Source organism: Scomber japonicus, chromosome 21, assembly GCF_027409825.1.
Source record: "Scomber japonicus isolate fScoJap1 chromosome 21, fScoJap1.pri, whole genome shotgun sequence".
NCBI lineage: Eukaryota > Metazoa > Chordata > Actinopteri > Scombriformes > Scombridae > Scomber > Scomber japonicus.
The window spans coordinates 18,789,275-18,813,205 of NC_070598.1; the positions used below are offsets into that span (position 1 = coordinate 18,789,275).

The following is a 23,931-nucleotide window of genomic DNA, read 5'->3' on the forward strand; positions in this document are numbered from 1 at the left end:
TTGTATGAAACAGTGTGTCCAGTCAGAGGTTGGCCAGTGGAAGAAGGGCTGAAAATAGGAGCCATAAGTCAACAGGGTCTTCTCTGTGTGGTTTTTGGAACAGGTCTCCTGTCTGTTCTCTGTCCCTGCTCTCCTCAGAGATCCTCGGGGCCCGTTGCATGCTGGGATATGAAGGGGAAGGAAATACCTCAGTCTTGTGCATTGAAGCTGGTGGTTACGATGAGAAAATATATTAGTGGGTAAAATTTTGTTGCAGTCACTTCTTTCCATTTTCTTTTGTCAAGATTATTTGATTAGACATGGAAGCATAAGAATGTGCTGTGGTGTTACTACTTACATTGTTAAATATGTATAAGAAAATGTGAGAAATGTAAGAAACACATGGCACTAGTTTATTAGTCTTAGCAGTGACTATTTCTCAGTTTCCTCCAAAGTTAAGTTTTCATTTCCCTTTTAAGCCACTGTTGTAGGAGAGATTTGGATTCTGAGAGTAAATGTAATTATAAATTCAGTAATAATACAACATGTCAACCACTTTCTCCCTTATTTAAACTCTGACATTCCGTTTTCACAAGCTGACCTGCATTTTTCATAAAAGTCTATTCATGCCATACCTGCTCCAGGTTGGAGGTGACCACCGTCGCAAAGGGATCTGGTTTAGATGAATGGGAGTCTTTCATTGCCCCGTCAGGCCTTCCTCATTTCCTCATCTCCTCCCCTCCCTGAATATTCTCCCCCTCTCACCACCTCCTCCTCCCTTTCCACCCTCCCCACCTTGAGGCCTCCCTACCGTGCCAAAGCCATGAGACCATCTATTCATGCCTGGCTGACATTACCTGTCTGAATTGAGTACACTCCTATACATTCCTGCATATTCCCCCTATTTCTGGGTAGCAAACACTCATCAGCGCTCAGTGTGTCTCAGCTGAGGTGTTTCATGCCATGGTGCCCACACCACAAGATGCTTCTTGTCTATAAATAAGATTTTGGTTTGTGGTGTATATTGTTTAGCAAGTATACCAGCCTGGACAGCAAATACCAAATTAAATGTCAATATAGTGGCCTTTTAGACAGGTTTTTGTTTATTAATAATGTTTGAATCACACATAATCTGCCTGCTTTATAGCTCCTTTTTACATGCATAGTTAACCAATGGGGAAATATGGAGCCTCAGATTTCAAATGACTGGCTATAACTAAAAAAAACCTATTTTATAATGCAAAACATTAGTCACTTCCACTTGTGAAAGTCTTGGGTGTCCTGCAGTTGAATTTTCACTCTGTTTCTAGTGTCTGCCAGTAATAATTGCTTTTCACAGTAGCCCCTACTGTACTGTAAAAATTAGCTAGCAAAGTTTTTCCTTTTGCTTTTTCCTGGTGACATACTCCTCCTCTCTTTAGGGCAACTGTACTGTACAGACTTTGAAGGGGGTTGGCTAATTGTTGTATGGGGACGTGTAATTACAGCTGGGTATGGTTGGACTAAATGTTGCCCTGGGCAGAGGTATGTCAAAGGACCCACGTTGACGACTACTTGTGTTTTGATTTGGCCAGCGATGCCCTGCAACCGCTCTGTAATTACAAAATGTAATTGGATTTTAGTAGAGAAAAGACAAAAGAACTAGTTATCTCAAATCTCAACAAACCTCAGGACTGCTGTATACTGATCATTCAAAACATGGATGTCGTCTTCATGCAGCTCATCCGTGGAAATTAAACACTGCTTTAACCTTTCGCCCCACTTTGTGTATTTATATCCCATGGTGCCTTGTAGTCAGGATGAGGTCAAGGTGGATAGCTTTTTTAGAGTAAGAGCTGGTGTGATGTCATGAGCTGTACAATATCCAAAAACACCATTCTTTTTCTTGCTTTTTCTGTGTCCCTGTTTGCACCACATCACACATCAGTTCAAGGTAAATGTTATCTGATCCTAAACATGCCAAATTGGAAGTTATTGCTTAAAAATGACTAGTAAAATGATTAGTATGATTAACACGGTGCAAGTTGAAATATGTAGGTTTAAAAACAGTAGCTCGATTACCTTGTTTTTTGCATGTCTTATCAAGTAGAATTCCAATGTCTTAAAAATCGTTAATCCTTAATTTAACACACAGCATAAGAATTCAGGTCACACATGTCAAATTTAATAAGTGATGAGTTAGCACTGATAGATTTGAACAGACACCACAGATGTCTTTGTGTGGATGAAATAATTCTAAAAATCACAGAGTTTAGTATCATACCATGACTGTACATACACTATACAGTTTCTCCATGAGGTATAAAACCTAGTTATTTTTACTTTATCACTGTATATCTTTCATGGATAACAATAACTTTTACGCACTCTCATGTTCTTCAAAAAGAATACATTAAAAAAACTGTGTACATACGTAGCAGGTATAGAGTTGTAAATGGATTTCTACAGGGATTCACAAGTCTCAGCTGTTGATCTTGACCCTGCTTCTCTCTTTCAGCCTCGCTTTTCTCGTTGACCTCTGACACTGCAGTCATTAACACACAGCCTCATGGGCTTGTTTCTGTGCAGTACTGGGCTAGGCTGTAGCCAGGAGGGGCATATTTTGGAGCTCTGGCTTTGATCCAAGTTGCCAGAGGCTTTTATCTCAGCAGTCCACAATGGAAGACAGACCCACAGCCTCAGTATAACTCTCCCCAGGTGTTTCCCAGCACAAAACATCTTTTACCATCCCAGCTGCTCTCTCTAAATCCCAGCCTGACTGTCTCTGGATCCCTCTTGGTGTTCCTTCTCTTGACATCAGTTTCTCACTTGCTGCATCTTGGGTTTGTGAATTGGTTGTTCTTTGTCAGATGACTCAGCTGCAATCTTACAGTATTTTCTGCTTGAAAGACAATCTAATGCTGCAAAGACCAATGTTAAGTTACCTCAACAAGTAGATTATACTGTAGATGATCGTCTGATCCATACAGGTGTTCTTTAATGTCAGCACTCCTAAATTAAAAGGCTTTTATCTTTTAAACCCATGTGCATGTTGGGACTGTATCTGACATGCTGCTCATGCCCTCTCATGAAACAGTCAAAAAGTTTCCTCTTTGTGCTGATCTGGTCTGATGGTTGAACACCATGTCTCCACAGCCTATTTGTGTGCAGACGAGTGGCTCTCAGACATGGACTAATTAGAGCTGACTCTAGGCAGGGTTCAAGCATTCACTGTTGGTCTTAGGGTGACACATGAGGTAATACATGTCAACTTGACTCAGGGCAAGGCTTGATCTCTCTTTCTCCGTCAAACTTCTCCAAACACACATACTGGGCCCTTTTTAGAGTTGCCACCTAGTTTTACTGCTGTCCCATGCCCGCTTCTTTTCATAGTCATTGTGGTGTCAAATGTTATGAATGGTCAACATAGAGGTAAAGAGGTATCATCTCTTTCAGTAATGTTGCATAATTGTTCTTATGACAGTTTTTTATAGCCTGATATGTTATTTTTGTTTTATTCACCAAAACTTAAAGGAATAGTTCAAATATTTTGTTTTGGGAAATATGCTTATATTAGCATTCTGTCAAACTATTCCCTTAAAGAGAAAGCCTCTCTTGCAATAACTGCATAAAGCTTTAATTGCTAAAACACATTAATCATCATATTTCAATTGAACAGTTATCACTTATAGCACAGCAGACAGACAGTAGAAGTCCTGGTTATATGGCATCACAATAATAACTCATAATAACTGCAGTGTGATCTTTTGGTATGAGCAGAAGTGCTGTGACTGGCCCACTAAACCAGAATACATTAAATTAAGATAAGAACAGATAGACTGGATGGAATGGGCCATTTGTTGTAATGGCTTAAAAAGCAAAGCAGAGTGAGCTGTTTGTTGCAGTTTTATGTTTGGCAAGTAAATGCACTGTGGATAAGTGTCTCATTTGTAAAGGACTAACAATATAAACGTTTATTATTAAAACTACATTCAGCCAGTCAGACAAATCAACTCCTTCTTAAAATGGCATTCCACAGAGCCAGAGGCATACAGGGAGGAATCTCTAAAACCATGAAATGAGATGTTGATGGATGGTTACACAGAGAAAGTTTCAAGAAGCTCTGCTTGTTTTCCCATGGGACAAGCCTTAGCACATAGGTGTTAATACTAAGGTACATGTTCAGGATCCATACATCTAGCTCTTAACCAGGGAGGATACACACACATACAATCATTCTCCTGACAAGTTGCAGCTTGCTTCATTTCTCTTGTGTTTCACTGCCAATCGTCTATTCTGCCCCTCAACACACACACAAATGCACAGGATTTCACCTCTGGGCTCAGGCATCTCTCTGTGAGCTAACCAAAGACATGCTCCTTCATCCACCTCCCAAGAACCCGTCAGCTGTCTTTGCAATGTGTATAAGGGCTCAAAAAGCCTTCAGGAACTCAGTTCGAGCAATTACTGACTCCGAAGTGAAACCCAGATGCTTTCGCCAGTATGTTCTCTCCCTTGCAGTGAGCTGTGTTCTTTGGCCGTAGGACTGATAACAAGGCGAGAGGGTTGGAATAGTATCAAGCATTGTGGTGTCCCGTCCCAGCCATAGGGAGCATTGTGGTTTGAGGGACTTTGCCAACCCATGTCTGAGATTTTGAAGCTTTTCCTTTTTTCGCTTTCCTATATGATACTTTTTACGTTACGATACATTTTTAGACACAGCCATTGTTTCTTGTTGGTTTTTGCTCAATATTCTCCTTCTGCTTTCCCAAGAGACATTTTAAGAGGTAGTTTAATTTTGGTTCATTCTCCTTTGACACTCATTGCACCAGACATGTGGTCAACTATGTGGTCATCTAAGTGGTCATGTGCACTAAGTATTCACATTCAAAACCGTTGACAGTTGGGTTTGATCCAGTAACAAAAGATGAAGAGTCAAAACAAAAACATGTACTATGGCAGGATAAACAAAAATCCTGCAACAATAATTGAAACATTAAAGGACTGAAAATGAAATCAGAAATTAGCGATTAATTACATTTGAAATAAGAAAACATAGGATTAATTATGCTTAAAGAAAGCACCCTATAGATCATTCACGTCCTGAAGTTTCTTGTCAAAATGTACTCTAACATGACATTATCTGTCATAACAAATAATAGCCAGTAATATGGAGCTGCCAATATGTTTTTAACAGATAGTAAGAATGAAGTATTTTACCACAGAACACATAGTCATGCCAGGTGTTGCTTGTGTCTTGCTGATATATGTTTATTTGATTTCCTGAGGTAAACCCCAGCACTAATAATAATAATTTCCGTGCTGTCTGAACTCAGTTTCCTCCCTGAAGCATGTGAGTGTGGACTCTGCGGGGCGTGTGTCGAGCTGTTTAATCATACAAGGGGGGAATTTACTCTGCCAGACTCCATAAGTGCATGGGACCTGGGAGGTGTCATCTATAATTTAAGATTTACATTTATACCAGCCTACACACATACACTCACCCAATATGTGTATATGTGTGGGTGAGCGTATGGGCAAGATGAGACATGAGACTTCTTGTTAGTTTGTCTGTGCTGTCTTGTCTTGTATTTTTCTGGTGATCCTGTTTTTATTTCAACTTTAGCAATGCACACATTTGTTAGTAGCTGTAATATGCATATAAATCATTCAAATTCAAAATATTGATTTCTATTGTGAACTGTATATTTTGAAAACTGGTATGGAAGATTGCATGATGAGAATTACAATCTGCTCCTGCATGACGAAAGTGAACTGACTCAAGTTTCTTTTTCTTTTTTCTTCAGGGTGACATCCAGCAACTTCTGATTGTGGCTGATCCCAAAGCAGCTTATGACTACTGTGAACATTACAGCCCAGACTGTGACACTCCCCACAGTGACTCCCTGCAGGCCCAGCAGCCAGAGGAAGAGGTCAGCCAACCAGGGAGGGTGGGGGAGATTCCACAAAGTACCATTCAAGGGTCCTGACTAATTGTGGTTTTCTTAGGGGAAGAGTGTAATGAGCCTCATTTCAAGTTGTGCATTGCATATTATTCATATGCAGTCCGCTGATGTCTTTGACAGGCTTAGTTGTCAGTTTTTATTTGCACTTTATAAGCCTATGAGTGTACATCAATTTAGTCTTAATGTGGAAGCAGACATTTGGCAGCTTTAGTGGCTTTATTTTTTACTTGTTCAAAAGGCATTTTATATACAAAAGTCACTTGGCTGTATTATTTTGATGAGTAATTCATTAGATTTTGAAAAAAAAATCCCCCCAGGAGTCCTTTAATAAGTGCCTTTGTATCTGTGTAAGCTTTAGCAAAGACTTCACCTTGTTTGGTTAAAACATTTCAAAAATCCACTCCAGTGTGGTGCATAATCCTGGTACACTTGTACATGTTAAAACAGATCTCTAGACAGTAATTCACACATAGATGTACACAGTTACTTCAAAGAAAAAAAGTGGAGGAGAATTACCATACATATTTTGTATTGTGGTTACATTGCTTTTAGTATTAGCTACACAAACATCAGTATTCCTTTATTTTCACGTAATGTATACTGGTTTGTGGCCACACCTCAGTCAGTGATGTCATACTGGGTGTCCTCCATCAGCTGTTAAAGGTAAATGCCCGCTGTGATTTCTCTGATTACAGGTGTGGCCAGATGTGCACACATGTACTTGCTTGAAAATTTAAACCCATAGTGAGTAGTGCAGAAGCTGTTGTCTGACTTGTGAGATTAGATGTGTGTACATGGTATCAGGGTAATTTACTGATGATAATGTGAGTACTCAGGGTTTCAGCTCTGCCTGACATGCAGTGCAAGGTGTTCATTTTTTAGTTCTACTGAAAGCAGCTGGTAGGGCCATCTATTCTGTCTCTCTATTCTTTTCTTCTTTCTCTCAGTTGTCTCCTTCAAACTTAAGGATGCAATGTAAATGTGTATTAACCCCAGCTTTACTGATAATTCTTATTCGTGTTCCTGCAAAATGAGTTGAAAGCAAGATCAAGCGGCAGTCAAGGACACAGTGGAATATATTTATCTCCCTGTTATTCTGTAGATTTATTAGCCACTTTAACTGCTCACATATTTAAACATTTATGTACTGGACTAAAGTACAACAAGTCAACTCTTCTTTTATGTTTGCCCATAAATCATTAAGATGATTATGATGGGCAGGGTGAAACAATTATGGCCACTGGCCTGCTGTGAAATTGTTCTTCCATAAAATTGTAATGTAAAGCCTCAACCTTTGTCAGTGCCACCTTAGATGACATCGAACCATATTTGATTAATTGGTTATTGGAAATATACGTACATACTTCCAAATAGCATAACCTGTCATTTTTTAATCAGTTAAACATGAAAACACATTCAGACTTGTCTACCAAGTGGCAGGATGAAGTGATAAATTTTTATGACCAGATGTTAGGGTTTTCCCATGCAATGCATCTGATTAATATTGTATTGTTTTTTTCTTCCTTGATAAGTAACTTCTAGAGAATTGAGAGAAGGTGCTTTTTCTTTAAGTCAGACCCCTTTAATCTAGCTAACTTTAGAAGCCCCAAAGTGTATAATTTACATGTTCGTAATGAGAAAGTTCCATTACGATGTGAAATGCAGCTGGTATTTTCATCTCTGAAGTTTCCCTGTTGTGTTCCTTTGTTTTATGAGCTTTTAAACTTCCCATCTGTTTACATGTTTGCAGGCTAAGACCAACATGGTCAGTTTCAACATCTGTTTACCCATTTATTCACCATACTGAGACCATTATCTAATTTAGTAACATGTGGTTCTGATTATTTAAAGGTTATAAAGATTGTTTTCATTGTTTTCTTAAGTAGATATTAATCCTAATATATTATCATATTATGAAATATGATGCTGTGTTATAATTATAACAGTGTGCATATATTACTCAATCTCTAACCATTTGTCAGTGCTGTTGTACATACTTATGACAGTTGCATGTACTGTAACAATGTTTCAGTACATGGGCATACAGAGTGAAATCTCATTTATCTTCATATCATTGCCAAAATTCTTCATTCAAGTAATGTTTGTCATAAATAATGATATAAAATTATTTGGCTTTAACCTTTTGAACATGCAGCATGCTCATGATGATATGTTATATATGTATCATCTTGCTGAAAAAAGCACTCTGCATCCTTGACGCTAATACTAACACCAAAACCTCTCTCCATCCCTCTCTCTCTTTCTTCTCTCTCTCTCTATCTCTTTCTCTTTCTCTCTCTCTCTCTTTCAACCTCTCTAGTACACTACTGATGATTTAGATTACTCTCAGTTCTATGATTACCCTGACGGAGCTACAGACACCGCTTCAACTGATGAGTATTCTGAACCACAGGTAAATGAAAAAAGGAAATGAAAAGAAATGTAATATGTGTTGATGTGTTGTCTCTTGTTGTTAGTCATCCATTGCTCAGTTTGTCTTGCGTGCTGTCTTTGTGTCTTAATGTTATGTTTATGTGCACATTAATACTCCAGTTACTGCCATTAATCAGCTCCATGATAACATTTTGACTAGATGTATACACAGAATGTATCCAAGTATCAGGCAAAGTGTTGACATTGCCTGTTAAATTTGGCAATAATCTAGGTGTTCTGACCTGGTTATGCCTACTCTGATTATGACTTTACAGTGAGAGGGCTGAAGTAGACTTTTGAGTGTGCATGTAAACATACTCAGTCTGTCAGTCCTCCTTGTGTCTGTTTAATGAGGCTGCTGCCTTCTCTCACTGGGAGAATGCTATCTGCTTTGATTGTTTCTTTGCATTCCAGCATGTCTTTAAAACTATTGTATACATTATTGTACATTTTGAAAGCTGCAGCAAAAGCAATCCAACCACTGTGGCTATTATATTGTATTGCAATAGCGAAAAGAGTTGCTGAAAGGCAAATCCCCTATGTTTTGTTTGTGCATCTGTCCCAGAATCATACATACAGTATATGTTTCCAAAAATATTCCTGTGTGTCACATGAAAGGCCCAGTTCTCGATTGTTGCACAGTAACTTTTCTACCCAACTGTCCCATAATCTGAAAGTGGAGTCAGTGTGTTCTGCATTTCAGTTGTAGCCTTTGTAGTTGATGTGCTGTGCATACTCAACATTTAAATGGGAACCATGCACTTCAACTACATGTGCTGCTACTGGAAAGTGGAGCACATGGGCTCTGGTTGTTGGGGTTGAAAAGACTCTGTATACCAGTCACGGATTGTGCCTTTAAATCATTTCCACTTTTGAATGTTCCATGTTTGTCTTGGTGTTCTTTGTCGCCGCCACCTCTTCCAGAGAAAGAAACGTAGTGTCTCCATGAAAAAGAAGAGGACCAGAAAGTCCCTCAGTAAAACTAAGGCCAAGCCCTTAAAGTTCATGGCTGCCAAAAAATCACCAACTAAAAAGTTTGCCTTTAAGAAGAAGCGACAGATGCCTGGCTACCAGGCCACAGCACCGGCACGACCCAGAGGCAATTTTAGGGTAAACGTTCATGTAAAGAAAAGACCAAATCCCATCAAGATCTTCCTTCCCTGAGTTTTGAAGGGAAAATCTATGATGGTAGACGGAGAGCTCCCTAACCTCTTTCATGTAGTAGTAGCATAGTTTGTAGTCAGCTTGAGAGGACCCCTAGCAAACAACCTGTGGTTTCAGCCTCTGTGTTAACCCTCGCTTTATTCTTCTTTCCTTTTTTCAACATGACTCAGCTAAACAATGTAGAAGGAGATTACAATACAGACATTGACTACGGAACTGTAGATGGTACTCAAACTCATTCCCCCTTTGCCACGAATGGACCCATGGAGGTAATTTTCATCTTCATTCTCATCTACTTTTAAGTTATGGTATTTTGGGAACTATAAGCCAGGACGATTTTGCCCAAGGAAGTAGCTGGTATGAAATGACAAAGACACAACCATTCAAAGAAATGGATGTGTCTGTTGATTCAATAAGATTTTGTTGGTTTGTAGATGGACAGAGAATTTTAAAAATTGTTTCAAAGCTACATCTCACTTGCTCCACTGCAAGCACCAAGCAGATTCTTGGGATGTATTGCATCCTGAGAAAATAACGCAGTGGATGTCAATGTCATGTCATTCAATTTTGGCTAAGGCTGCAGATTTTGTTAGCTCTCAGCAATTTAGTGATTTTTTATTTTCAAAACTGTATATGGCACATTAGTGTGTGATGGTTCAGCTGAACTATTTATGAGTTTTAGATATGAAATACTATGGGCTGTCTGAGTTGATTCTATCAGAAACTGCCATATTTGCTGTATGTTAAAGGGGACCTATTATGCTTTTCCTAATTTTCAGTCATATTAAATGCAACAATGTCAGATGTTCCTTTTAAACATGGCCAAAGTGTCAAATAATAAAATACAAAGGTAAGCACATATAGAGGTAATCCCTGGGAGCAAAATCCACCAGCTTCAGAGAGCTCTGAACACTCAATTTCCTTAATACGGTCATCTGCTCCACTCACAGCGTGCAGTTTCACTGCTCTGCCTCGCTAAGATTCCATTGTTTGGGGGCTAGTCATGCTGAGCAAAGACCCAAGTTGAGCTGGCATGCTAAGTGTTTTTCAAACAGCACAGCACAGCAAAGTAAAATAAGTAGTTTACCTGTTAGAGGTGTGCAGTCCTCTGCAACTCTTCATCAAACATCATCATGCTGTTTCTGTTTGTAGCATTCCTCCCTGCATTTCTAGCTGATTTGCTCAACAAAGAGCTCCAAATCTCTCCATATCTTGATGTGTTGACCAGTTTTTAGCAACACTAATGAATCCCTTTATTTAGTCATTTAAAAACTTTTAATATAAAGTGGTCAAGTTTGAAATGTTGGGTTTGTATCGGTGGTAACTTAACATGTTTGACACGTGCTGCCCCTCACTAGGCTTCCTGAAGCTGGCCAATCAGAACAGAGCGGGCTCATCAAGAGAAGGGCCTTAAAGAGGCAAAAGCCTGTTAGAGACAGAAGCTGAACTGAGGGCCTGCATAAAGGGCCTGTATAAGATAAATACGTTTTATGAACTGTCAGTCATGCAAATATTCTCTAGTGGAGTCCCAGAACAAAAATGTAGTGCTGGATATTAACATAATAGGTCCCTTTTAATATTTGTAATTATAAAGGGGCTTTTGTTCTGGACACATGTGGCTTTGACATTCATTGGCCCACACTTTTAATAAGAACCACTCAGTCTTTGTTGTTAAAGTAACATGTGCTCCTTTACCAAGAGCCAAACATGTGTTTTCTAATATTTAGAGGCAGTGGTGTTTTCTGAGAAATGTCGCCTCAGTCACATTGGCTTGTCTGTTTTTGTTACCCACACAAAGAATCTGAAAGACTTGCAGACTATCCAGGATTAAAAGAAGTTGATTATGGCAGACCCTCTCTAAGCCGATGCCGATGAAATTAAATGATACTGCAGATTATCTGTTTGAAAAAATATATGCCCTATTGTCCATCACATAATAAGCTTGGTTTTGATTACTAGTTCTGCTAATTATCTTTAAGAACTATGATCAACAAAACCAGAATCTCCTCACAGCCAGCTATGAACTTGCATTGCCTACTGCAGTTTGACAACGTGGGTGTAATTATACAGGCAATTTTAAATATATAATTTGGGAAGATGGAGTACTGCCAATAATAACTGTGTAATTGCATCCAGTTTGTTGCTTTCCAAAGCTAAATCCACAATGATCACATTTGGGATGAAAGAAACAATTGTGCCAAGTGATTGTGGTTGTAGTGCTTGTGCAAAATACAGAGTGCACCATTGTAAACTCGAAGGTGGCATACAATATTTATTCACTTACAAATTCAACTTTTTGTGGTGTGTATCCTGATGTACTCTGTATTTCTGCGGAGCCACAATCTATTGATTCTTTTGATGTTCATGCAAAATGCTGCTAGCGTCATTGCAGACATCTATTTCAACCTTCTTTTACTGTCTTTATCAGTACATCATGTATTAAAGAAGGCTGAGATAAAAAGTCTGTCTTGACATGTATGATTAACAACCTTTTGATTATCAAGAGTTAGTAATGATTTTATGCAGTCATAATGGTAACACCTTATTTATTCACTCACTTCAACTTAAGTGTGTTGATTTGTGATTTTGACCATGTTCTCAGTGATTGGTATTTAGCTGTTCCTCCAATATAACCTGCTATATTTAAAAATAAATAAGGTGTTGCCACTTCTATTTTATATTTTTTTGCATATCATGCTGAATTTATATGCATTCTGCTTTAATAACATCTAAAAGTAGACTATAAGCCTCAATTGCTACACTAACATCCTTATTTCTTTGGTTGCTGACCATTGCTTCCCCTTTCTTCGCTTTGGCAACCTGAAAGGCTGTGGAGGAGGATGTCTTTGGCGATTATGCCACAGAGGCCACTGCCGTTGCTCCAGAACCCACCATTGTCCCAGAAAAGGACAACGTTGACAGTGGTGCAGACGCATATGACTTTAAGGAATATGACCTAAAGGAGTATGACTTGGGTGAGGTTGGCAGCAGGTCGTATGATTACGGGGCATATGATGAGTATGGCACAGTCCAATCCAAACCCACGGGGGCCAACAATGATGAGGTGGGCCCTGGGGTTGCTGCTGAAACCGACGTGACTGAGAGCTCCGTAAGTATCACACCCTGACCTGCTGACTATGGGGTGTGTGCATGAACGGCACATACTAGGGACTCATTCTGTCTTCCCGTGCACGCCTTTCTGGTCGGTTGCTTGGCATGGAAAATGTGTCATTGACATGTTGAGTGTGGAGTCAGTAAATGCGTCTCTGTCTTGTGACTGCCTGTGACTGGTGATTTAATGACTGACATCTATGATACAGACAATGCATGCATCTCTGTTTTGTTTGAAAGGACATAACTGGATATTTCAGAATTTAGGATATTTTGACCTACTCTACAATGCGTGCACAAGTAGAGAAATCACTCACACTTAAGCGTTATTTTCTTCTTTTTTATAACTTCATCTGTCCACACACAGCCTTCAATCAGTGAATGTCAACCCAACTTCAATCAAAAATCTATTTGTGTTGTTCTGTGAGGTTTGCATGTAAACAATGATCTGCTGGTGTTTAAGATTGTTTTATTTGGTCACCATTAGCCACACTGCACAATGGCAATGCAATGACAGCATTGCTCCATTTCAAGCATATAGAGTAGCGGTCCATTCTTGCTCATCACGACTAACATTTGCTTGTTTTGTCATCACAATTTGTGTTATTCTTGATTCACTCTCTGCCTCAACTCAATATACGATATTGATTGATTGAGTAAAATTTGTTCTGACACTCTTTTCGTCAGTCTCATTACCTCCTGAGCCATCATTGCTCATCATTGCTATCATTCAACTGTGGACTGTAACTGAAGTGTGAAGACTGTCACTTCTGTGCTTGCTTTGTAACTGCAGGTTGCTGGTGTTGAAGGAGACTTTGGCCAGAAAGGAGAAAAGGGCGAGCCAGCCGTGATTGAACCTGTAAGGCCCCAAAATTTAATGCTGATGTACTAAAGTGATTTGATCATGATTAAATTTCGTCATTTTAGGTCACATGATTCTGCTTCAGAGTAAGATATATGTTTTTTCATGACCTGGAACTCTCTTTCTTTTACTATGAATTTTAAATACTCTAAAACCAAGTGTAACAAGCACTCTTTTTAAGATCCATGAACAACACTAATCAAAAAACTTTAAATTGCAGCTGCCTTTTCCTCAAAATTTGTTGACTTATTATGAACTATTCTGTAACACTGTTGTCTCACAGGGCAGCATTTGTGGTGTTAAACAATGTGTTTGTTTTTTCAAGGGCATGCTGATTGAAGGACCACCAGGACCCCATGGCCCAGCTGTGAGTATATTGTCAAAAGTAAACCCAAAAAATGTTGACAGAAGTCAGTGTTTTGTACCTAAGCATATTTTTTAAATATCCTGGCATGTTGGTGGTCTGCTGACTTAGCTTTGTCTTTTTAGGGTCTTCCAGGTCCGTCAGGCCTACAAGGACCCCCAGGACCTTCTGGAGATCCTGGTGACAGAGTGAGTTGCTATTTATGTCTCCAAACCAGCCACATGTTTCTTTGAATGTGTGCATATTATGAATATAGTCTGTGTAACTTGTATCTCAGTTGTGTATATTGTACAGTCAGAGGACAATGTAGAAGAAAAGGTGAAACCGTTGATCAGTGTAGTGATGCTCTACATACCTTAGCTTTGATAATGTTTTTCTATGAAATTATAGCCCAATTTAAACATTTATCATTAAAGCCCACTTTAGTTGGAACCCTACCTGGTTCACAAAAAAGGAGAGGCAACTGATATAAATATGATTTATCTTGATGTGATAATAATGGTCTGTATACACAGTATGGCCTTTTGAGGACCACATAGCAGGATATGCTATCATACACAAGAGACTATTCTGTAATGTTAAAGTTATTTATACATGAAACAAATACAGAAAGCTTCTAGTAAATTAAATCGTTCTCAGTTTACTGACTGTTGAGTCAAGTACATTTAAAGAGACCAAAAAAATCAACCAAAATGAAAATGTGAATTAGCCCCCTACAGCAAAGTGTTTTACTTACCTGCATGTTGTCAAACTATCTAATGTTATAACTTTATGTTAACAGAGTAAATAGATTCAGTGTTTTGAGATCATGCTAGTTCCTTACGATCAAGTGTTAGCATGCAACACCACAGCCAATGATCTAGACAGGATTTTAGTATGTACGTTATTATCACTTAATTGGTAAGGTGACTGGGGTCACAGTCTGCAAAATTGGGTGTGTTCATTTAATACCCAAAGAAATTACACTCAGGCACTACATGTGCCACGTCAAGTTTTTTATTGGCAGATGCCCAACAAAACTGTTTCTTGGGGCATCTCAAACATAGTTTGATCGCTTCACTAAACATGGTGGAAATTAAATAATCATGGCTTATAGTGGTTACAAACTTTAGAGAGTGAATATCAGTTTAAATACACAATAATGAATGCAAGGAGTCTCAATATAGAAATGAAAGAGTTTTGTGTTATGGTATCATATACCTAGGTCTCATCCATTATTTCTTTCTCTTTCTTCTTGCTCATGCATTATTGGGTACTTTAGCACTATGCACAAATAATTATACACAAGACCTTGTAGATGAGACATGATAGTGAATATTAACAGGTCAATTATCATGGGCAAACTCTTGATGGTTATAAGATGAGGAATGACTTTGGCACTCAGTGTCCCTTGGTAGGAGTTATACATATTTAATGCTTTGCTCATTGGACTCTTTCTGTGTTTCACAGAAATACATCACACACACACACACACACACACACACACACACACCAGCTTTCATGGAAAGGGATGTTTGTTTTTAAGTGTAGACAGTGGCGTGGCTTATAGATGGATAGAATCAGTCTGTGTGTGCTGAAGGAAGAGGAGCAAATGCTAATCACACTTACAGACAGTACAACACATGCATGTACTGCTCCATCCGTATTTCTGCTACTGTAGTGTGTGGTTTGTCGTGTGTCTATGTGTGAAAGTTTGTGTCCTTTAATATTACTGTTGTTGTTAACATTAACTACAATTTTAAGAATCAAAACATTTCAAGATCAGGAACATTTTTCAAAGTTTTATTTGTATAATCGCTATTTGGATATGTAGCTATATATATATTGTCATTTGTCTACATTTGTTGTACATTCTTATAGTATTCATGAGTCATTTTCAGTAAATTCAACCCAGATGTAAATGTTACCATTACCTTGAAGCCACAACATGTTCATATTTGTGTTGCGATGTCAACAGAAAAGGAGCAGGCACTAAAGCAACCTTAGTTTAGATCTCATAAGTTATTAATTTAACTTTCAAACTTAAGTTGACATGTAATAACACTACATATACACAAACTGCACAAGTTGTTTACAAAGCAGTCACTGGAGGACAGCTAAATCAAAATCTCCATCATTCAATTGTCTTTACATTACTTTTTTCTAACACAGTTTATCATTTGTTTTGTCTCCTCTGTATTGCAGGGTCCTCCTGGTCGTGCTGGTCTGCCTGGTGCTGATGGTTTGCCAGGACCCCCTGGTACCATGCTAATGCTGCCAGTAAGTACTCAGAATAATTCAACTTAAGTACATATCAGAATCATTTCTTGTGTACTGAGTAATGAGAAACCATGGCCAAACAAACTAAGTAACTTTTTTAATGTTTGTGTGTGTTAAACAGTTCCGTTTTGGTGGAGATGGTGAGAAGGGTCCAGTGGTATCAGCCCAAGAAGCCCAAGCTCAGGCCATCCTCTCCCAGGCCAGAGTAAGTAGACACAGACATTAAACTAGTCACTGGGAAACCAAACAGCCCTGGAGAAACCCCCACCCCCGCCCTGCTCCCTGCACACAGCTGTAGGGAGAAAGGAGGGGAAGGATGAGGGAGACAGTATTTTGGTGGGGAGGGGAGGGGGCTTACACTGTGTTTCGTCGGCCATACAAGGCTAAAAGAAGACATGCCGAGCAGGCTGAAGAGCGACAACATAAAAAGGCCACTTTGAACAGATGGACAGACAGGAGAGACTGTTAAAAATACTTTAGGGGCTCTCATTTTGCGGGTGGGCTCAACCAACAGGTGTACAAAATGTTTTTCTGTGTATGTGGGAGAGGAGTTGGATTTGGTTTGGCCTTGGTATTTAGGAGTTCTGGTGGATTCTGCTTGTTATCCCATATTAATTACACCATGAGACACCACACTGAACAAAGAAAGGAAGTGTAGAAATACATCTATGAGTGTGCTGCCCCAAAGATAGTAATTAGAGAATTATCCAGAATTTGAACATTGTAATGGAACCAAAAGCATTGTACATTATCATGTCATGTGGTCAAATGATGAAGCTATTGGCATGTCATAGTTTGTGAACAGAATGAGCAAAATTTTAAAATTAAGAATAAAGAATGCCAATGCAAACTCGTACAGAGATTCCAGATATGCATTGTAAAAAATATTTTCATTTTTGTCAGCATCAATAATTTATAGCTCTATATAACATAAAAAAATGTCAAAACCACTGAATAGAGCATTTAGCAATATGTAAAACAATACATTTAAAAAAAGGTAAAGCAGATCTTAGAAAATAATGTATACCACCAAAGTAAAACAAATCATAACACTGTGATTTTATTAGACTGTGTTCTGTCAAAACATAACACACTCCACTCCAGATATTTGTAAAATCAGGAGAAAAGCTAAACTAAAACCATAGATTAAATTCAGCATGTGACAGTGTTACATGTACCCATAAAACTAAAGGAAAACATAGAAAAATGTTTCTTCCAATATTGCTTTGAATTCATTTCTTGACCTTGTTCCTGTCTGTGTCTGCCCTGCAGCTGGCTATGAGGGGACCCCCAGGGCCAATGGGTTTGACAGGAAGATCAGGGCCAGTGGTAAGTCTTTATCTTTTTTTTTACCTTCCATTTTTTACCAGCACTGTTTTCATATATCCCATTCCTGTTCCTTTTAACTGAAAAAAAAGAAAATACAAAAAACTGGGGAGCCAGGTGATTGAAAAACATATTTGATTAGGAGTTTGGCCCTTTACCTTTTTGGCAACATAGCATAACATTTTTTCCCATAATGTCATAATGATTACTTTAAATATATATATTTAAATAATAATCATGAAATGTGTCTGTACTGTGCTGTTCATTCAGTGTTATATGAGGAAAAGTGTCATCCATATGTTATTCGTTATTTTTTAATATTTCCTCTAGAAAAATCAATTGGAAGAGACAAACAATACATACCAGATCACTAGGTACTTGGTGGCTCAGTGGCCACAAAGCCTGTCTGTTGTTATCTAGGTGCTGCCAGTTGCCAAGAAATTTCATTCTGTTGTTGGTTCACCCCCCTCCTCTCTCTTGGGCTTGTTGATACACGATCCACTATTTATGTGCAGGAAAAGGCCCTACAAAAGACACGAAGAATTACCCTCTGTTAAATCTGCCCTTCACAGGCTAAAGGCCAAGCATAATCATCTGAAATGATATGGCAATAAGTAGACACAAAACTGTGGATGAGATAAAGAATGTGTGACTTTTTTCTGCTGCAAATATATATCTCACCAAAGTGTTTCCATTCTTGATTTAGAACAGTATTTGTTTTAAACTCAGCATTACAGACAGTTGAACTATTTTATGATGCTAAATGTCTGTCTGTAATTGCCAAATCACCATCTGTGAATCCATACTTGTCTGCTACAGATTACAGTATACAGTATGCCCCAAATCTTTGCCTAGACCGACAATTGAGCACTGCATTTTTAGAATAAAGTACATGCTAAAGGGCACCCAGTTGTGTTAATGTGCCTGCATGTTCATGTTGTTTAATTTTAGGCTTCAGATGTTGATTTTGAGCTTTCAGGATATCATCACAAACCTGTTGAAACTGATGCTATTAATGTATATGGTTGTAGCATCCAAATGAGTAGTACTCTTTGTGTTTGTAAGCAACAGATTTTATGAGAATTTAAAGGGCCTAATTGACTTACAGTGTCTTCACTTGAGTAGCCAGGTAGCTCATGCATCTGTTGTGAAAGTGGATTTCTGAATACACAAAAAGAATACGCATATTAAGATAAATATCGCCATCTGCTGTTTACTTTAAACTATTTTTTGAATCCATCTGTCCTGTAACAAACTGCTTGTGTCACAGGTTGAATGGTGTGTTTACATGTTTGGTTTGTGTTCTCCCTCTTTAGGGTCTACCTGGTTCTAATGGGCAGAAAGGTGAAGGTGGAGATCCTGGTCCTCAGGTGAGAAAGATGTGGTGCTCCTATGATGAATAAAATATCCCTCATCAGCTGTTGTAGGACACATCGCAGGTTAATAGGCTATAAAACGTTGGTCACTAAATGGTCCTCATGTGTCTGCACAGGGTCCCCGTGGAATCCAAGGGCCTCCAGGACAAACTGGCAAAGCTGGCAAAAGGGTGAGCGAACTCAATGACCTGGTCCACTCTGACTGCTCTGTGTGTGTGCGCGCATGTGTGTGTGCTCACATGCCTCTGTGTTTATTGTTGTGTGCGTGTGCGGTTGTTTGTACTTGTGCTCACTGCTCAAACGCTGAGAGGCTTATATCCAGTCCAACAAACAATTGCTTGATATCTGCTTAAAGGCCTACACTGCTTCCAATCCTCGGATCAATGGCCGGCCAGTTAATCTGTCTGAAAATGCCAAAATGGGAAAACTGGCTACGGATGTGGGGCGTAATTAGCTTCACAGTGCAGTCACTCTACAGGGCCAAATGTCTTGACCTACTTGGTTACTTATAAACATAAAACAGTCACTGGCAAATTAGTAATACAAGCTTGATTAATGGGTCAAATGTGGTAAAATAGCTGATTTTTAATGTCACAAAATGTGATGTAACAAGTCATCTTCTATCATATGAGATTAGATTTTTCCTTGCATCTCCCTCTTTTTCACTGTAGACTGTCTTAAGAAAAACTATTAAAGCAACTATGAAGAAGAGAAGAATGAGGATGGTTTAGTTATTCCTGCAACAGAATATAAGATCAGTATCAGACTAAGAAATATATAGTATGTTAATGCCCGTTTGGTATTCTTTTCAGGCCATATTTTTTCTTATTACTTATTTTCTATAATTAGAAGCTGGCAGGAAGCTTCGTACATGATTACCAGCTTTCCCAGTTCCATTCCCACCTCCTGATTGTTTAATAGATTTTTTTAAATTGCTATTTAATATTTTCTGACAATTATTTGTGTTAGTCAGCATTATTTCTCCTCCACTGCTGGTTCTGTGGTGCCAATTCCATCTATTGCTTCGGGCTGTGCACTCAGCTGTTTTCTGATTTAAAATGCCAGATTTTTCTTATTACTGGCAAGAGTCTACACATTACAACAAATAACCTGCAAAGACCCAGAGGACACAGAGTGACTATTTTACAACACAATCATATCCAAAATGAAGGGAATTTAACAGATTAAACTTTGTGACAATATTTAAATATGTATGTGTCTAATCTTTCTGCTGCTGTTTCTCAGGGTCGTGCCGGAGCCGATGGTGCCCGTGGGATGCCCGGAGAGCCAGGCTCCAAGGTACCAAATGCCGATTCCTGTCCTCTCATGTTCATGTCACAAATTACAAATTAAAAATAGTGAAAGTTTCATCTTTTTTTTAAAAAAATTATTACTTTTTGCATACTACAGAGGTGATGATGAGTTTGATCTGTCAATCTGTCAATGTTGTGTGGTCTGATGACATCACCCACTGTGTTTCAATACAGGGTGACCGAGGCTTTGATGGACTCCCTGGATTGCCTGGTGAAAAGGGACACAGGGTGAGTACAATAGGTTGATATGATGTTTTATAAAATCATTTATCACAAAAACATACAATTGTGATCATTGTGAACAGCTTTTTAGTCCTTTACTGTACAGTCGTGAGATTTGTCTTTTGAGAGAAGTAATAAAACAGATTTTGAAAAAAATCCTACTGTACAAAACAATATTGCTTCCCTGAGAAACAGTTTTTCTAGATGTTTTTAAGCTCATGAAGAAAACACTGTTGCTTCTTGTGATAAGTCACATCGTCACAACATAATCCTCTAGTTATTGGGGATTTGTCTCCTTAGATTACATTGTTAAATGAAAGAGTTGGTATCTTTAAGATGGTAAAATTTTAGGATGTAATGAAATATATTTGGCCGCTGTCACCAGCCAAGTTTGGAATTTCAATATCTGTGTAGTATCACAATGATGATAAACCTCCTTAAATTTCAGTGTGATGACTGAATACCTGTAATGTCATGTTGGGAATAATTTAATAAGAGATTATATTTGTTGCATTTCATGTAATGTACCTTCTCATAACGACATAGAAAGATTTACTAAAGCCAGATATTTTGATGCATTCCGACTTTGTAAAACAATCCACATTTTATAAAGAAGACTGGCACAAATTACTTCAGCATGGAGGGTATAGGAAACCTAATTAAAGTGCCTTTTTATTGCAGACTGCATCAGCCTGATGCACTCTACCAGTAATCCCAAATGTGATTCATGATTTTAAATATGTATATCTTTAACCACAATTTAATGAGCCAGTCTGTAGTAGAAGAAGGTCATCTTTAGACTCTTCATATTTTGTAATGACACATCAAATAATATGGTCAGTTCACAAAAAGATATGTTTACATTGCTTTAGTTAGAATAATAATAAAAAATATGATCACACACAAACTCTTTTTCTTCTTTCTCTCTCTCTCTTTCTCAGGGCGAGCTAGGGCCAATGGGACCCATAGGTGCCCCTGGAGAGGATGGACAGAGAGTAAGTACTTCCCCTTTTAATTAAACAACCTTTATAATGTTTTAAGGTCCAGTGTTAAGAGTTTAGTGGCAACTAGCAGACTTGGCATAAATGGAATACAAAATTCACATGTATGTTTTAATTAGTGTATAATCACCTCAAAATAAGAATCAAGTTTTTGTTACCTTAGAATAAGCCCTATATATCTACATAGGGAGCGGGTCCTCTTCAGCCCACCATGTTTCTACAGTATTCCAGACAGGACAAACCAAACACAGACTCTAGAAAGGGCCTTTTACATGTTTTGACTTCCGTGGCAACTTTAGGTTTGCCTACACACTTGGAGGGGGAGGGTATTCAGTTGGTTGCAATATGCAACCTGACCGCTAGATGCCACTAAACACACCGGTCCTTATAGAAAAATTGCCCTCAACTGGGTTGAACCACTTGCATATTCAGTTACCATCTGTGGCTCGCATCTAGTTGGAGAATATGGTCCTATTCACACCTAGCATTAAAATGTGTCTTGGGTGATCACATCACAGGTGGACAGCTCTAAGTACAGGTGTGAATGCACCCAAGATACATTGAGGATGCACTGAGGTGTGATCACATTCATAGGTGGTCTGGGCTGCATATGGCCAAATTCTTTTAGCAGCGTGTACAGAATGTGTCCTGAGCCACATTGAAGGACCGCCTACTCACCTGATGCCCTCTGCATAAGTGGGTCAACAAAACAAGGCGGCTGGTGACCGGAGCAGAGAGTATGCAGTCAGGAGTATAGCTGTGAACGTAGCAGTGTAGTGTGTGTACAATTTAGACTGTTTGTCAGTGAATAACTGTTACAACACGTCTAGACCCAAACCAAGACCTTTGTCTTTCTTGCCATCTGTAGATTAAAATTAAATGGGTTAGCCCCAATGTTTGTGACATTGGGTTACCTAAGCTTACTAGGCTCACTTTTAGAGACTTTTAGTGATGATTTCGGCTGTTCCTAACAGAGAAAAGCCTAGCGGTTCATACCAATCTGTTCAAAATTTTGCTCTCCTCTGTACCACTGTTGGTCGTCCCAAATGGAAATGATGTATATTTATTTGCATATAGAGCAGGGAAGTTAGAACTGATCTTGAGTGGTCACTCAAGATGTAAAGACGCATTCTAATGCCAGGTGTGAATTGAGCTATCCACTTGTGTTCAGATCACCCAAGACTCATGTTAATGCCAGGTGTGAACAAGTGCTATGAGCTGGGAAGGAGGAAGATTTGTGTTTAATCTTTCCCTCCTGCGAAACTAACTCCACCACTCCACCTCCCCCTACTGCCACCCCCAGGCCGTTACTGCGTTCAGCTTTGTTTGGATAAGTTGAGATTAAGCCCTGACTAATAGAGGCTTTCAACAGCTGATTTTGGAACTAATGTGTTTTGATTATAATTAGTGATAGTTGATATGTAGTGTTTCAAGCCAGTATTTCCTTCAGTTGTTTATGTATAGAAATAACAGTGGATTAAATACTGAACCTCTTCAGTGAAGCTCAGTTCAGTGACTTGACTCTGACGTTTGTCTTTTTCTTCCCTTAGGGCGAGGATGGAGAGATCGGGCCCAGAGGACTTGCTGGCGAGAGTGTAAGACTTGTCTACTGTTGGTTTTATATAATCAGACTATCTCAAACATGTGTGGGACTCCAACAAGCAGCAACACAATTCTCTTAAAGCTTTCATTTCAAGTGATCTCTGACATCAAATTATTCTTTGACAAATGTATCCACCAGGGGACAGGATTTCCCTACTGTAAATGATTCATCAGTGTATTGAGCATATAGTAAAACCGACTTCAGTTTAAGTAATTTCTCATTCCTCATAGGGTCCTAGAGGTTTGCTGGGACCTCGTGGTTCTCCAGGACCCCCTGGATCACCTGTATGTACCATCAACTTAATCATTCCTTCTTCTGATATCAATCCTTATAATTGACATTAGGTATATGTGAATCTTTTCTTCTTGTCTTTTACAGGGTGTTGCTGGAGTTGATGGGCCTCCTGGTCCCAAAGGAAACATGGTACGAACACAACTTCCTCTCCGTAAAATGTTGAAATGGTGTCTTGTCTTTTAAGGCTGCAGAGTTTGAGAAGGTCGTCTATGAGGCTGTCTATAACTTTACATTGTTAGGGTTTGACTGTTAAACTCCTTTAAGATTCACAGCTGTGAGGTCAAAGATCATTCCAATGCCTCAGAGGACCTGAGAAGGAGAGTAGACACTTAAAAGGCCGCAAAGGATCAGATGTTAAACTGTGATGCTACCTTTTTCTGCCATATATTAAAGGTGTTGCAACATCTGTGTTACATGATTATAGATATAGAACAAAATGCTGATCTATGGGCAAAAATGCACCCTCAAACTATTAAATACATTTAACTTCTTTCATGTATTTTGTAAATATAGTAGGACATTTGTACCAAAGATACAGTGCAGTTTGTTATCAGAAAAATATGAATACTACATTTGGTATATCTCTGCATCAGAGAGCAAGAGCTTCCTATTCAAGCTTATATTTTGCCCTGATTTTCAACAGTCACAAATCCATCATACAAGAGACAGATTTTCCCAT

At 38.7% G+C, this 23,931-nt stretch overlaps 1 protein-coding gene across 3 annotated transcripts in view; it reads left to right on the top strand.

Moving 5' to 3' along the window:
- col11a1a (collagen, type XI, alpha 1a) overlaps nt 1-23,931 on the top strand; it is an 85,400-nt gene that overhangs the window by 11,654 nt on the left and 49,815 nt on the right. For 2 of the 3 annotated variants that reach the window (XM_053342740.1, XM_053342742.1), the window contains exons 5-22: nt 5,766-5,891; nt 8,245-8,337; nt 9,692-9,790; nt 12,349-12,630; nt 13,426-13,491; nt 13,820-13,861; nt 13,984-14,046; nt 16,043-16,117; nt 16,239-16,322; nt 17,390-17,446; nt 18,760-18,813; nt 18,936-18,989; nt 20,065-20,118; nt 20,307-20,360; nt 21,296-21,349; nt 22,906-22,950; nt 23,189-23,242; nt 23,337-23,381. In XM_053342740.1, coding sequence (XP_053198715.1) covers nt 5,766-5,891; nt 8,245-8,337; nt 9,692-9,790; nt 12,349-12,630; nt 13,426-13,491; nt 13,820-13,861; nt 13,984-14,046; nt 16,043-16,117; nt 16,239-16,322; nt 17,390-17,446; nt 18,760-18,813; nt 18,936-18,989; nt 20,065-20,118; nt 20,307-20,360; nt 21,296-21,349; nt 22,906-22,950; nt 23,189-23,242; nt 23,337-23,381 — 1,401 coding nt within the window. Of the gene's footprint in view, nt 1-5,765; nt 5,892-8,244; nt 8,338-9,691; nt 9,791-12,348; nt 12,635-13,425; nt 13,492-13,819; nt 13,862-13,983; nt 14,047-16,042; nt 16,118-16,238; nt 16,323-17,389; nt 17,447-18,759; nt 18,814-18,935; nt 18,990-20,064; nt 20,119-20,306; nt 20,361-21,295; nt 21,350-22,905; nt 22,951-23,188; nt 23,243-23,336; nt 23,382-23,931 lie in introns of all 3 variants that reach the window. The other variant, XM_053342741.1, reaches the window with a different exon arrangement.